Raw genomic sequence first — 15,910 nt, 5'->3', positions numbered from 1 at the left:
ATACAAAAGTATAAAAATAGAATTTGTTAAATCAAAATGATGATTTTATTTTTAAGGAGGTAAGAAAGTAAATCAATCTACAACAAAAAATCATACTGTCCCGATTTACTTGATATTTTTATCTGGCAGTAACCTTATTCTGAAATCGACGAGCTATTAAAAAAGACATTATTATAGAAACAGTGAAAAAAAAAATTAAGTAATTATTTTCAAGTATCTTTTCTAAAAAATCTAATACAGAAAAGATAAAACCGTTAAGGATAAAGTAAAACGATAAATTAACTAAATGAATGTTAATTTGTTTGCTGCACGGTTTGAAGTTAGAAACTGTTCGCTAATGTTAAACCTTCCAAAGCATTTAATGGTTTAATAGATTTAGGTAGACGTAATTATCATTAATCGTCCGCTTGGACCTTTAGCACAGCCTTGAGGGAACGCTAACTGTGCCCTTTGATAAATAACGACAATCTTGTTAATTGAAATTTTACATTTCGATAATTCAAATCATTTAAGATGGATTTAAATTTGGAATTAGTTTAAAGCTGAACCACCTGTAATAGGAATAAAAGTACGCTTATACGAGTACTATACATGAAGGGTAAAAGCGTGCCCTTATTCAGAAATGTGTCTATTTTTGACCGACTTCCCAAAAGAAAGAGGTAATCAAGTCGTCCGTATGTTTTTTTAAATTTTTTTATGTGTTATTCCTTTAAATTAGGCAAAGTAGTTAACCTTTGTTAATATATTTTAAATTTGTAAAACAGTAGTGGCAGAAAAAATAAAACATAACTTTTGAATTAATATCTTAATTCTCTAATTTTATTCTCTATTTTACATTACTACTCTGTGTAATAATGATTTATAATCATATTTTGTCTGAGAACAGCCTTTCAATTTTTGCAATGACAATGTCTCACAAATATTTTTTTTTTAAATCAAAGCATCAACGCGATGATTATAGCAATTTCTCACTATTCTCTTTTGCATCTTTTTTGTTAAAAAAAAACAAGTCGTTAACCTGAAGTGTTGGCGTCGTCGAGTGAAGTGTCCGGAAACGACGCTACTCGCGTGCATTTTCCCCTTTTGCTATTTTCACGTAATAGCATGTAAACGTATCAGTAATAGCTGTTCTACGATGTGAAACGTTAAATAGAGATTCGATAAGAAAACACTAATATAACGATTTAATTTTTAAAAAAACAAAATCATAAAAAATATTTGAATATTTTAAAAAACAATCTGCTTTTAGCGAATAAATCATGGATGTCCTTCGATTAAAGCGTAAACTAGATTTTTAAACTAAATAAACAATTACATCAGCTTTTTTAACAAATTATTTCATCACTGAATCATATTAAAAAGCAATTTTAACTAATGTTGTTATTTAGAATTCGTGCCTTTTGTGTGAAAGCAAATTTGTTTACTTTAGACACATACGCTTGGAACATAGATTAAATTTACATACTGCTGTAATAATGATCGTTAATTTTAGATATCACTATCTATTAAATTGGTTATTGGGAATTAGTCACGTATGAATGGTATAAGTTCTAAATTATGAATTCAGGATTCCAACACAATTACTGTATCAAAATTTTGTTTCTTGTTAACTATGAATTAATGTCATGCTTTTACTTCACCATTTATATTATCTACGATTTTTTGTCCGCGACTACGTCTCCGTGGAATTAAAAAATTATCCATCTAAGACTATTCTACATCTGTGCTAAATTTCATTCACATCCGTTCAACCGTTTAGACTATAAATTAACTGTGCCCTACAAACGGGTTCGGGTCCCGCGGCACAACCTACCCTTAAACTACACAGGAGGGCATAATATTGTAAACTACTGTACTGAAGAGGGATTTCCATCTACCAGCCCGTGCGGGAGAAATAAAAATCGCATAATTCAGACCACGAAATTCCTGAACCCGCAAGATCTGTACCGAACACTTACAAACATCTATCCATCCATCTAAACTTTCGCGTTTAGAATATTAGTATGATTATAAAAAGAATAGAGTCCATGTTTTTAAGGGTTTTTTAAATTAAAAAAATGTATTCAATTTAAGAAGTTAAAACTTATTACATATTGATCATCTTCCATATGTTACCAGATTTTTTTTTCTAGTTACTCTATGAAATCTGTTTGAAAAATGTTTACAATCTCTGTTTTTAAAATATTAAAAAGTGTGATATTTTATTAATAGAACAAAAATATGCAAAGATAAGCACGTTCGTTGAACATGTGCCACTTACGAAAGCTCTCATACGATGCGAGCCAGCTAAGCTTTTACTGAGGCCAAATAAAACAAGACTTTATCTTGAGACATAAAATCTCAACTGACAAATATTGTTGCATTTATAAACACCAGTCACTGGAATGAGAAAGATATTCATCTGACGGATACATGTATTACGAAATTTTTAACTACCATGAAGCCATATTAGCTTAGTAGTTAAAGGTACGGACTATATTGGGTTCGAATCACACGTTTCGACTATTATCCTGGTTACAAGAACATTTGTAAAGTAACAAAAAGCATTTTCATAATAAAAGGAGCGTCGGTGGCTCAGGGGTTTGAGCACTTGACTTGTAATCCACAGGTCTTGAGTTCGAATCCCGCCATGTACCAATGTGAATTTCGATTTTTCGAATTTCTTATGTACATAATTTACCCGACGTTCTTACTGTGAAGGAAAACATCGTGCCCAACGTGCAACCTGCACATATCGATGACGAAATTCAAAGATATGTGTAAAGTCAACCAACCCGCACTTGGCCAGCGTGGTTGACTATGTCAACCTAAATTAGTGAAGACTCCGAGTCCCACAGTGGGGACATATAGTGAACTGGTGATAATGATGTCAAGAATGTCTTTCGAGAATTATATGTATTTAGTTAAAAGTCTGTACTAAAAGTTTTTATTCTATTTATTTTAATCGTAATTATAAACGAAACTAAAATTAACTTTTATGAATTCTTTGTTTAGCAACAATTTGTACCGTCGTTTCCATTTTTCTTAAATTTTCCCCGCCAAGATGTTTAATAAGAAAATGTCGTGTCGTATCAAGTGTCCAATTATTTTCAGATTTTTATAACTGATCTGATGTTGCCTCGTTTTTACATTTTTGTTTTTAATACTTTGACACAGGAAAAAACTGGATAATAATAAAACGTTGTGTAATCAATTTCATGTTCTTTTTATAGGTGATAAAATAATAATAAAATTGTCTAATAGAAAGTTATTGACCGTTGATTTATAACCATTTAAATATTATCACATACTTTACCTAAGTGATAAAAAGTATACAAAGCACTATACATAACTCTCTGAAGTTATTTTAATCGCATTTTATCATACTAATATTGTAAATGTGAAAGTTAGATGGATGGATGGATATATGTTAAGAGCTAGTAGACTAAACGGCTGAGAGGATTTCGAAGAAATTTGTCATAGATGTGGAGGATAGTCTGCAAGAACACACAGGCTACTCTTGTTTTTTTTTTAATTTCCCGCAGGCGAAGTTGCGGGTATAAAGTACATAATGCAAATTTCATAATGAAACAATCTATTTTCAAACGATGAAAAATTAAAAGTATAATGTCGCTGTAAATTACCGTACACTTGATTGAGTTCATAAAACTTTTATAATAGGGAGTTCATTTAATTTTTATTGCTGGAAAGTATTTGGTACTACACAAAGTATATTGTATTTTCTTTATAAGATAACTAGCTGTAGCCCACGACTTCGCCCGCGTGAAATAAAAAAAATACTCCGTTATAACTTAGTATTTTAATGGTGTAAAAATTATTGAAATCTGTCAGTTTTTGGGTTATTTAGTTAGTTTAAAAGCTTTAAGCAAACCAGATCTTTATTTAATACTTATTACAATAGTATGTTTATTTACAACAATGCAGTCACTTGGAGGTCAAAACAGGTATACAAAACGATCTTATAATCTAAAAAACGAAATATATACATACAGTACAGCCAATTACATACATTCAATGTACTGGTTTAGATGCTAAGCTAAATAATAAATAATACGTTATTGTACTTTAAAATATGCTATTTACAAACTAACATTGTGATAACTTAAATAAATCTAAAATAAATTGAAAATAACCAAATCAAAATTAGAAACATGTATATATATAAAAAATAATATATGGATGATCATTATTTTTAATGCAATAAAATCGTGAAACAAACTATACTATTAATGGAATCGATTTTGAAGTGCTTTATCTAATACTTGTACATCGATTCTAAATGTATAAATCCAATCTTTTTACTTGAGTTCACCTCAATAATGTTATTGTTTGTTATTGCCTTATTTCCCTCGACTTATTGAAGACAAAATTTATTACAAAAATTGTCTGTGAAATTTTTTATAAATAGAATATCTTTACACGTTGCTTGAGTAGTGTATTTTATGGAAATCTCATTTACAAGTGCCTTGATAGAATATTAGGAAAGTTAATACGTCATAGTTTGAGCTAAAGTACCTCAAAATTACTCTAAAACGTGTATGTTCAACAGTTAACTAGTAAGGTATTTAAATGTATACAGGCCTGTCCCACCAGTGGCTGATAGATTCTCAGGTAGCTTACAAATTACATCACTGTCAGATAATGGAACAAAATCCGACATTTCCATCACACATTTTACACGTTCAATTGTTTTCAGACAAATTACAATTTGGTCGGACACACCCTAAGTCATTAACAAGATGACATTGAAGTTTATTAAACCGTGAATCTTTAGGAACGTATTACCGATCTCATAACGGTGTATCACTGCAAATATTGTTCACTTGTGTATCTATCGCGAAATTTCCTGTAACAATATAAAATTATTATTAAACACTGCCTTTAGCTCGCGACTCCAGAAAAGTCAGTAGCCTATATGTTCTTCCAGACTTTACATTTATGCCAAATTTCATCGAGATCTATTTCGCCGTTTAGGCGGTCTAACAAACTCCATCCTTCTAAACTTTCGCATTAATCATATTAGGAAGATCGTCTCTGCAATCTTAAAAAACGAAGTGGAATCCCTTCTGCCTATTACACCATTATTCAGTAGGTTTTGACAACTTTGATTATATCATCAGTCTTTTATGTGAAACCCCTCGCTGTGATGGATTTCGAATATGTTTGAACTTACTTGTTAATATCGTACTGAGTTGATCCAAACTGCAGAATATGGGCTGCTGTAGTACCGTATTTAACTGTTCCTGTACCGCGGGCTTCGCGTCGCACCAGATCACGCAGCCCTCGCGTGACCAGTCTGATACCAGCATCTTCATACTCTATGACACAAGCATTTAGGTTTTATACACCAACTTCGGCCTTTTGTTAATCTTTGTCCTTTTTTAAAAATTCAGCAAAAGTACATACCTCTAGGAATGTGTAGTCCATCCTTGATAGAGCGTCACAATGTATAACTAATACTTTTAATGGTTTTACAATAGTCCCGCTGATGCCATTTGGTACTGTGATCCGCATTTCGTCGCCGTCGGATGTAACATGTATCGTGTCTATGGTCTGTGGTTGCAAACTCTTTGAATATTTCAGAGCCACCAGTCTTGCACGTAATCGTTCAGCGCCCGCGAAATGTAGTCCTCCGATTGGACGGACTGCGTAATGAGGTATAATAGTTCCATCCTGTAAAGAATTTCGAATATTAGTACCAATACAAGGTAATTGCTTCAATTTAGTTGGTCACTATAGGAGTACTTACATCTACTAATTCTACTTCAAGAGGAGGACGAGAGTGATAATAGAGGAGTAATAATATATCAACAGCAACGCCACAAACCAAGCCGACTTCAACACCCAAAGCTAAACCGCATATGAACGTCCCGACCAGTGGTATAAGATCCAATCCTGAAACATTTAAAAAGTTGTAAAGAAACACCGCGATTAACCCTAACTGTATTTTAATAACAGATTTTATTATGAATTGACTATGATTGAAATCATACTAATCAACTAATCCGACTATGGATGGATGTTTGTAGCTTAAACGACTGATCGGTCATAGCCGCGGGCGAAAGTTAGTATATAATTTCCCCTGTACATCAGATCTCTTCTGTGTCTAGTTAATTTTAAATTAGCTTCTTTCCTTTACAGTTTTAAAAATTCATGTGTAGTTGTAACGCATAATAATAGCAATTATGTATTACTGTTTGGAAACAGCCTTTTTAGTAAACATAAGGTAAAAGATGTCTGTTTTATATTACAACGAAAAAATAATGGACATTGTAATAACTTTGCTTAACATGTTTGCGCACAATTACGCTTTAATCTCTTGCTCCGTTGGTTGCCGGAATAAAGGTTGTGTGCACTGCATAAAGTATGCGGAGGCGTTTGTAATTTCAATTATTTTTAATCAAGTTAAATGCGCGATGCATGAAATCAATTTTAACGATTGATTTTACGTGTTCCATTAATGGTATTAATTCGAATGCCAGGAGAATATACAGCGTTTTCTAAGATAACTTTCGCCCGCGACTCAGTCCGCGTGGAATTAAAAACGGAAGAATCCTATTTGTTCCTCCAGACTATGCTCTACGTCTTTGTTAAATTTCATCGAGATCCTTTCAGCCGTTTAGGCTACATGCTCTAACAAACATCCAGCCATCCAAACTTTTGCATTTATGATTATCAAGATTACATAAAATGTTACTAGTAATTGTTATTTAAATATATCAAATAGACCGTACTTAAGGATACTTTTTAGGAATGTACAATTCGAATGACACTTTTAAATTCACATACATTTTCTCTATCTATCTTTTATTTAAATTTCTATGATTTTATCTATACTCTATACTAATACAATGAAGCGTAAACACACACTGCTTTAAGACATAAGACATCAGCAATCACAGCATGTTTTTGAATAACGCTTTCTTTAATAAAATTTTACGACACATTTTAGGCTATATATTTTAACGCTTTTAAACTTAGGGGGTAAAAATTGCAAAAAATCTTCATATAGGAAAGAGACCATAAACTACAAGCTGTCAACAATAAGGAAGTAAGGTTATTATTATAACGGTAATTTGGACATTTTAATTGAGAGTTTGACAAATGTATACAATGAAGTAAAGTTTTTATAATTTCATGCGGATGAAGCCGCACGGGAACAGCTAGTCCTTCAATAAGTATAAACAAAAACTTCTGTATCATGAAATAGTTAAACGTTTATTGCATCGTGCTAAACATAATCAAGCCGAGTCTTTCAGCAGGTAGCGTTAATTTCAGCACGCCTCCAACTTAGACGTAAGAATTTGCAATTTAGAACGCTTCCTTCCCCTAAACATCAACAAAGAAATATAGTAGAAAGAGATAAATACGTGTTAAATAATTAAATAAGACAACATTAGAAAATTCTCAACTTTTACTATAATATTTGTAAAATACAATTACTATGAACCAAGTTTCTCACATTAGCTATTCTTATTGTTTGTAATTTCACATTTATCCCACAATTTCTAAAATATTGCAACATTTCAAACAAAAGTATAAAATTGTGTAATAACGACATTCTAAGTGGTCTTTAGTTTAGAAAGCTTAGGTCACAGTTCTGGGGATTACCCCGAAAACATGTGAAAAAGTTTTCGTAACGCCATCGATAACATTTCTATATGACTTGTTGGTGTACTTTAAGTCCGGTAAGGGTGCTGAATATATGTTATGCAATATCGATATAAATACGAATACTTTCTTGATATTTTCGTGCTAGATCCTCACTTCTTACTGTATCATTCGGCATTATAATATCTCAGTTCTTGTTTAAAATCATGGCCATATCATCGTCTATCAGAAAACAAAGGCAACATCTGCAAATACAAGTGTCAAACGAGGGGAATTTCACGGTTTTAATTATGTTTATACTCACTGCTTGTAGCCCATAACTTCTTAATGATAGCGATGTCAACCATATGTAGTACCGCGCATATGATGACCGCAGACAGCGCGGCACGCGGGATGAAATAGAAATACGGCGTCAGCAGAGCCAAGGTTAACAGCACAATTATACCTGCAGAGATAAACACTTCTTTATACTTGATTTAATGAGAAACAGAATGAGTCCGCGTATAAAAATAATTTTAAAAAGTAAAAAGTATGCGTACTGCAATATTTTATTCTGATGACGTCATATATCGGCATATTTATTGATATTTTTATTTCTCTTTATATTGTCGTGGCAAGTAATTTACAATACCTCTAGTGTTCAAAACACATTAATTTCTGGCATTTCTTTCTTCTTCTATAAAGATTCTTTTTTTACAATATGTCAACGTAATGGCTGATGTCGGAACAATGTTCTCGACGTAAACCAATAAATTATAACAAATGAAGACTGAATAAATGGAAATAAAGAAGCCATAAATACCGGTGTAGAAACCCGCCGCCGGTGTCCTCACGCCCGATGCATCGCTTACAGCGCTTCTGGTAAACGACCCGTTCACAGGGTACGATCGGAAGAAAGCGCTTATTATGTTGCAAACTCCTAAAGTGACAATTTCTTGAGTTGCGTCCAACGTTTTGCCTTTGGCTGAAAGAAAATATATCATAACTTTATTCTTATCTATACTGTCGACACAAGAAGTATAACATATTTTTTTATTATTTGTATTCGTGTTTCAAGTAATTGGACAACTTGTTTTTAGAATATGGTAGCAAGAAAAGTTTTTTTTTTGTCAAAACCAAGGTTAATAAAAAAAGGAATAGGCGTACCTAAAAATCAAGATAAACAGAGACGAAAAAGCTTCACTACTTTTTAAATTACACTTTGTTTAGAATTGAAGAGGAGTACAGTAAAGTACATTTATTAAAGGTAAGAATGTTTGTTTGTTGAAAAACTGCGTAGAATATTAAGGTTTTGTAGTTAAGACATAAAACGAGGAATAAAATAGTCATCGGGGTACAATATTTGGCACAAACGTTTGAATATAAAAATCTTTATTACAGGCTTAAATAATCATAACGGTTCAGTGAACTCCCAACGGGCCTTTGGGCATTGTATTTTCTAACTTTATTCCATTATTTCAAGATTTTAATATCAGCGGCATGAACATAACAACGCTCGCCTCCATAGAAGCGTAATCAAAACAAACCCCGCAGCACAATTTACATGGAAATCGTAATTTCCTTCGAAGAATTCGCATGCTTTAGAAATATTTCAATGTAAATTAGACCGACGCTTCCACAATACACAATTTACAGCCGGCAACAGTCGTAGGAGATACTTGAATTATTTTAATTGCTGTAACCCTTGGCCGCCCTTCGCTTGACCGATCACCGTCGGAAATTATGTATCCCGAATAATTAACAAGAGCGGGCAAAAGTGTAAGAGGAACTTATCTTAACCAGTTTCGAATATAATTTTATCGTTACGTTAAAAATAGTTCCCCTTTAGCTATGTTTTATATAAATATCAATTAGTAATAATGTTGTTTTTAATTTTATATTTACTCACAAAAAGCCTTTGCGATGGCAACATTGGATATGATACCAACTACTGGTACCACGATCAATCCTGAGCCGAGATGTGCCAGCATTTCTCCTGCTGAAGCTGTTGCATTACCAACAGTGCTGTGGAAGGGCGGCAACTGAGGTGTCGGCAGTCCCGGGGTAATTGAACCTGAAAGTTCACATATACACAATGAGGCATTTTATACAAATGGTGGTAATAAGTACAATAAACAATTGCAAGAATTTTTAAATAATATTGGCTGGCTTTAGTTTTCATAACTTTTGACTGGCTTTCGTCCGCGACTTTGTTCGTGTGTCTTCTACCAGACTATCCTCTACATTTATGACAAATTTCATCGAGATCCTTCCAACAGTTTAGGCTACAAACATCCATCCATCTAAACTTTCGCATTTATCATATTAGTAAGATTAAAATGTTTGTTTTGTCTATTACCTAACGCAATATTTTAATCACAATTTTGTCATCTTTATTTAAAATTAAAAAACGTTAGTATTTGCGTACCAGTAAGCATTAAAGGAAAATTTTTATCCTCATAGACAAGGAAAGCGATGACAGAAGCAATGACCACTACTACAGCATTCCTCGAAACGCCCACGAACCATAGAGCCCTTTGAATTATTTTAGCGCTGCGACGGCCTTTGTCGTCTTCTGGCTCCTTTAAACGGATGTCCTTCATTGCCTGTAATTGGAAATTCCTGTAATTTAACCATGCGTACAATACTAAAGAGCAGAATGCAATAAAGAAACGTTTTATTGTGATTCGTAAAATACGTGTTAAGTTTGATTTACGAATTAATTGACTTGACAAAAATACCAACAAATTAAAAGGAAATGCTTTTTTAAGTTGAATATTCCTGTTACCTAAATTACCATTAAGTCCGAATTGCAGACACAAAATATCTTAACATTTAAATTATTTTCAAAATAAACACAATTATGTAACTTATGTCTCTTTAACAACAATTGAAAACGTATAACAATTCAAACAATTCCCGGAAGCGGAGAACGCATGCAGGCGTCAAAGCCTTATTAACATTCTGAACGTTTACACTTAGCCTCGACTTTGTAATTGAGAAATAATGAAGGCGCTGCAAGTGTTAACAGTTTCCTACAACTATTGTAATTGCTTTCCTTTCTGTCACCGCGATCGTTTACATTATGTAGTGAATGCTCGCGTTATATCATGTTTTTTATAAACTTTAAATGTCACATAACAGTATAAATTCAAAAACAATTTGTCTATTTTTCTCAAAGAAAATAAATGAAGATGTTATTGTACAGCTTTTAGGGTCAGGGGACCAACCGTAAGTTGCAAGTGTTAATAATAAAATATGTTTTCTGTGTCAAAGACAATTTACTTTTTTTCAACATACGTAACTAGAAATATATGGTTGAATTTTCCAAGGTCGTATCACAGTGACAAATAAAATCTGAACCTTGACAAATAAACCCTAAATAAATAAGGCCGTCTCGCACAAATGATTTCAAATCGTAATACCAACACTACATTATTTTACTTGTACAAAACATCTGTTTTAAAGGAAAATAACCGCTGTTATTTGTTGAAATACATGCTATTAAGAAGCTAAAATATTTTAATAGATTCGATCACTGACTTCAATCATTATTTGATCAGCATCTGATGTGATAAGGTACAGCCTTATTTTAGGGCCGGCTCTTCGCTTCCGACGGGACGTAAGTAATGACGAAGAAATTTAGGAGATAAAAATTATTCATTGCCATCATCAGAAGTAATATAATATAATATAGTTGTTACCTTCATTCCCATCAGCACAATGCAACAAGCAAGACCAAGTAGCGTGTCTTGCATACGCGTGTCTCCAATATGATGGATAACACCTTCCCACGTCGCCTTAAATGATTCCGCATTGAACTTCAGCCCGAGGAGTCCCTTAATTTGTGATGAAGCTATCGTTATGGCCGCTGCTGATGTGAAACCAGACACCACTGGCAGAGATACGAAGTCAACTAAGAATCCTAAAAAGAATACGAGTTTGAGAACAAGAGATAGGAAATCCAAGGTAAAGATTAAAGTAGCTGTGTTTGAGGTGAATTTACTTCAGTTTGATTTGGTTGTAGTATTCGGATTAGAAAATCAAAAGCAGAATACGTTGGGAAGGATATTTACAAATTAAATGCATGGGCTCAGTAAAGGCTATACAAGGAGATGATTTGTTTACAAACATACCGAGTTGCGCAATCCCAGCGACCAAAGTGACAATGCCGCCTATAAAACACAAAAGTACAGCAAAGTCCGGATTAGTTCCGCTGGTGTACGTGAACGTGAGTAGCGAGAGCAGAGCGGTGGGCCCGATGTTTATTTGAGGGCATGTACCCATTATTGCGTAGACAAAGCCGCCGGCGAACGAAGCGTATAATCCATACTGGAATATAAAATGAAACATTTTACTCACATGCATACACATATTGTTAACAGATTTAAAAGACATAACAGAATTACGGAAAATATAGCATTTATTCTTGCAAAATCAGAACACATTAGTGTTGATAGTTTTAATAAATGAATGAGGTTAGAAATAAGCTGTCACTATTAATTCTATCATAGTGTTGGGTTGTAGTATTATTAATGGGTAAATCTGTTTGTTCACTGACGGTAAATTTCTCCCTTTTGTCCTTTTAATAGTTTTTAAAAGAAGGATTTAGTTTTTTCATCACCTGGTACATAACCACCACCCATCCATGGCAATTTAATTTTAGCACATTGTCCGTATCACATTAGTTCTCACCTGAGGCTCGAATCCGGCGAGCGAGGCGTACGCTATCGACTGTGGTATTAATGTTAGAGCGATTGTAATACCAGCTATTAGGTCGCCGATGCCCGTCCGCAGGTCATAACTCCTCGACCACCGCACTATCGGGAACACACGACCCACTAGACGTAGTGGATGAGATAATTTGAACATCGTCACGTCTGTAAGAAAATAAGTTAAACGATTGTAGTTTTGTTTGCTCATTTTTTTTATGAAAAAACTAGGATTTTAACAATATTTGGAATTTGTGTAATAATTGATAATTATAAGAGCTATTTAGTGAAATATGTTGAAAGTTTACATGATGAAATTGATTTTTGAGTTAACGGATTTGGATTACATTAACGTTTCTTCATGAGAGATTAAATCAGATATGAGAATTATTTGTATTAATATGATAAAGAAGGTCGATATATGATAAAATTGCAGTTACTTTATTGATAACAAATTTTATGCACCTATAACCGTAATACAACCAAAGTTTTTTTTTATTTCTAGCCTTGGATTTGCAAGAAACTGAGTAAAAGGTTTTCAGCTTTTTGCCGCTTGGTTAGTCAGTCTTTCAAGGCTAAGATTTACAATAAAAACAAACTAATTCCTTGAGTGAAAATAGTTTCAATCACCAAATAATGGTTAAACTTTTGTCTCATTTTAGCAGGTTTTATCTATGAATATTTAGACCGAATCTTAAAAAAGAACATACTGTAGCCCATGGTATGGTATTACTTGCCACATCGTTTGCAATGAAAGAATACATATATAAGAAGTGAATGAATTAACATCTATACTATTATAATAAAGCGTAAACACACACTTCTTTGTTGCCTAACATGCCAGCAAACACAGCATATTTTTGATTAATTCTTTTTTTAATAAAAAGCCCTACACTTATGTCATGCTTTAGGCTATATATTTTCACGCCATTAAACTTAGAGGTAAACATTTTGAATAAAAACCCTAATGTGGGAAAGAGACCATAAGTTGCTGTCAACATCAAGGAAGCAAGATTGCCAAGGTGTGTCATGTCATGTCATTTTAACATTTGCTTTGATAATTTGACAAATGTAAACAATAAAATAGAATTTTCAAAATTCCATTCGGATGAAGCCGCAGGGGAACAGCTAATAGATAATAAGACAGTTGACAAAATGACAAGAAATAATATTTGTACTGCACAGATTCTGCATGATGAAAACGTGATGGATGCGTTTATAGTTTCAACATAGGGTGTGTAAGAATATATTAACAAAGTAGATAATATAGATCCCACTCATAGCATTGAATGTTATTCAAACATTGCTTCAACTGCTCTCGATATCTGAACGTCTGCCGAAGCAGAGTTCAATGACTGGTTATAATACATACAATAAGAACAATTTTCTTTTGATAACGTAATCAATTACGAAAGTAATGCACTCACGAGAATCGCAGTGGATACCTAAGTAAACAATAAAGAAGGTAAAATTTATTTTAAATGTTAGTTATAGATTTAGCTCGTAATATAATTGTCGGATTAGCAATAGTTTACTTTTTGACTTGGTTAAGTTAAAATAAAAAAACAAAGAAACATTTTTGAAAAAATTTATCGGGACTCTGTCTCCTGAACTAATTGTAACAACTATATGATGTACGAGTATGTAATTTGTATGGTCTAAGTAACTCATAACAAAGGAAAGTTAATAAAAATTTGTTCTATATGTATATTGAAAAGGCAATACAATGTAGTACATTTCCGTATTCCGTAAAATTGAGATACTTTCCTATAGGTCTTCTAACTTCTGATACATTTGATTTTGCGCTGTAGCTTAGAGGAAAATGAGATTGTCCAATACGTAGCCGTGACCCGAGATTTTTCTGAATTATCCTCATTCAGTCTACAATTTATCTTAATTTAAACTATAGCTAATACAGATTTAAACAAATTGAGGGAAAGTTAAACATTCATACTCCTGCGTTCATAATGTGCGATACGTGTAAAGGGTATTTACTGTTAATACATAAAACATTACTTCTATTATTTACCTCTTTGTTGTATTCTGACGTTTTATAGCACGTTTAATTCTATATCATGAGACTAAGTAATCATTTTACATTATATTGTGTACATTTTTATATTGACATATAGCTGACCATTGGGGAAAACCCATGTCCGTACAATAATAAAGTATTGACAATTATACAGCAGTGAACTCGTTTATAAAGTCACATAATTTATTATCAATATCTTAACAATTATTGTGACAAAAATAATGTACATAAACTCTATGTATTATCTGAAACAAGGTGATCAAGTCATTTAGAAAAGATTTCCTTAAAATGTCTCAGTAATAAAGAAATAATTTTAATATTTATTTAACCTAAGAAATATAATTTATATTGTAAAAACAATAACAACGTATAAACATTTATATGATAGTTGCTTTCAATGTTAAATAAAATAATCAACTTATCAACAAATCGTGAGAAACGAGACAAAAAAAATTACTTCCCATATTTTAGCAAATGATTTTCATACAATCATTATTCTACACAATCCAGGGTTTAATATAAATATCAAAAGGAAATTATAGTTAGAATAAAATACAAAATTCTCACAACCAAAACTTACTTTTATAATTATTTTCCCGCCAAAATTTTGATGATGATGCTGTCTGAGCTTATTAAAATAACACGAGTAAATACATTTTAACAGTCACAACAATAAACGAACGCAATTGTCAATATCCGCGCCACGTGATCGAAGTCTGCGCCGGCGCAAAAATTGCGATCCAACCTGCGCATTGGGCAACGCCGTTACTACTGCCTTTACAGTACTCACCGGCTACTCTTATTGCAACATCACACCGTCCTAATCACAATGACATTATCCTTAATCACGTCTTGTAGAACAAATATATAGTTCTTCCGGTTTTAAATGAAAGATTAAGACAAATAATTACAGATTTTTGTAGTCTTTAAAATGAAAGGACTGTTTGCATATCGTTATTTCTAAGATTATTAATATTTGTTCTAAAAAATTAGTATGCCACGTTTCAGTGATCTCACAAAATACGCCTCAAAATGGTATATACATAATTGTAGACTTGTTAATCTCACTTAGGGCCTGTCCCACTATATTGTAAACTGATAACAATCCAACATGTAAAAAATGTGATGGAAATATCGGTTTTTGTTAACCAATCTGAGCCACTATCAGCCAGTGGTGGGACAGGCCCTTAATATTATGTAATGTATATATGAAATGTAATTAATGTATGTTAGTGTTTGTAGCCTAAACTGCTGAACGGATCTCGATGACGTTTGATGATGACGACGATGATTTCTTTTTACACAGGACATGGTTAGTGATGTTTGAGTAAAAAGTGATATCACAATTTGGTATTCAAACACAAGTCTTAAAATTTTAAGCCTTAGCTAGTTCAGCTAAGCTGTTGTTTCTTTATAGAAAGATCTGTGATAACTCACGGTAAATGTACAAGGAAAAATCCTTGGAAACATCTCATCTATCAGGAAGTCAGGTGGCTTAGATACATTTTTAAATCTTTTGGGATTCCAACAAAACCCGTTTAATAATAAAACAATAACAAATGACCTCAAATAT

The 15,910-nt window shown here is 32.8% G+C and overlaps 1 protein-coding gene across 1 annotated transcript; it reads right to left on the bottom strand.

The window, feature by feature from the left end:
- Positions 1–4,172: 4,172 nt before the first annotated feature.
- On the bottom strand, positions 4,173–15,096 carry LOC106107002 (sodium-independent sulfate anion transporter-like). The gene is made up of 12 exons (XM_013287668.1): positions 14,918–15,096; positions 12,286–12,470; positions 11,727–11,922; positions 11,295–11,515; positions 10,019–10,196; positions 9,500–9,664; positions 8,414–8,575; positions 7,916–8,056; positions 5,750–5,895; positions 5,407–5,673; positions 5,174–5,318; positions 4,173–4,846 (listed from the first exon to the last, which is right to left on the bottom strand). The coding sequence occupies exons 2-12, from the start codon at positions 12,460–12,462 to the stop codon at positions 4,791–4,793; spliced, it is 1,854 nt and encodes a 617-aa protein (XP_013143122.1). The 5' UTR covers positions 12,463–12,470; positions 14,918–15,096; the 3' UTR covers positions 4,173–4,790.
- Positions 15,097–15,910: the final 814 nt, after the last annotated feature.

The sequence above is a fragment of the Papilio polytes genome, unplaced genomic scaffold, assembly GCF_000836215.1.
Source record: "Papilio polytes unplaced genomic scaffold, Ppol_1.0 DF822067.1, whole genome shotgun sequence".
NCBI classification, from domain to species: Eukaryota; Metazoa; Arthropoda; class Insecta; order Lepidoptera; family Papilionidae; genus Papilio; species Papilio polytes.
The sequence above is the reverse complement of the archived record's forward strand: the minus strand, read 5'-3'. Positions and strand labels throughout refer to the sequence as shown.

Bases quoted from the DNA above. Each gene is read 5' to 3' on its own strand.
- LOC106107002 (XM_013287668.1), bottom strand. From the start codon at position 12,462: ATGTTCAAATTATCTCATCCACTACGTCTAGTGGGTCGTGTGTTCCCG. The intron at 11,923-12,285 runs GTGAGAACTAAT...TTTATATTCCAG, and splicing joins TCGCCGGATTCGAGCCTCAG to TATGGATTATACGCTTCGTT. The intron at 5,674-5,749 runs GTAAGTACTCCT...AATTCTTTACAG, and splicing joins TTGAAGTAGAATTAGTAGAT to GATGGAACTATTATACCTCA.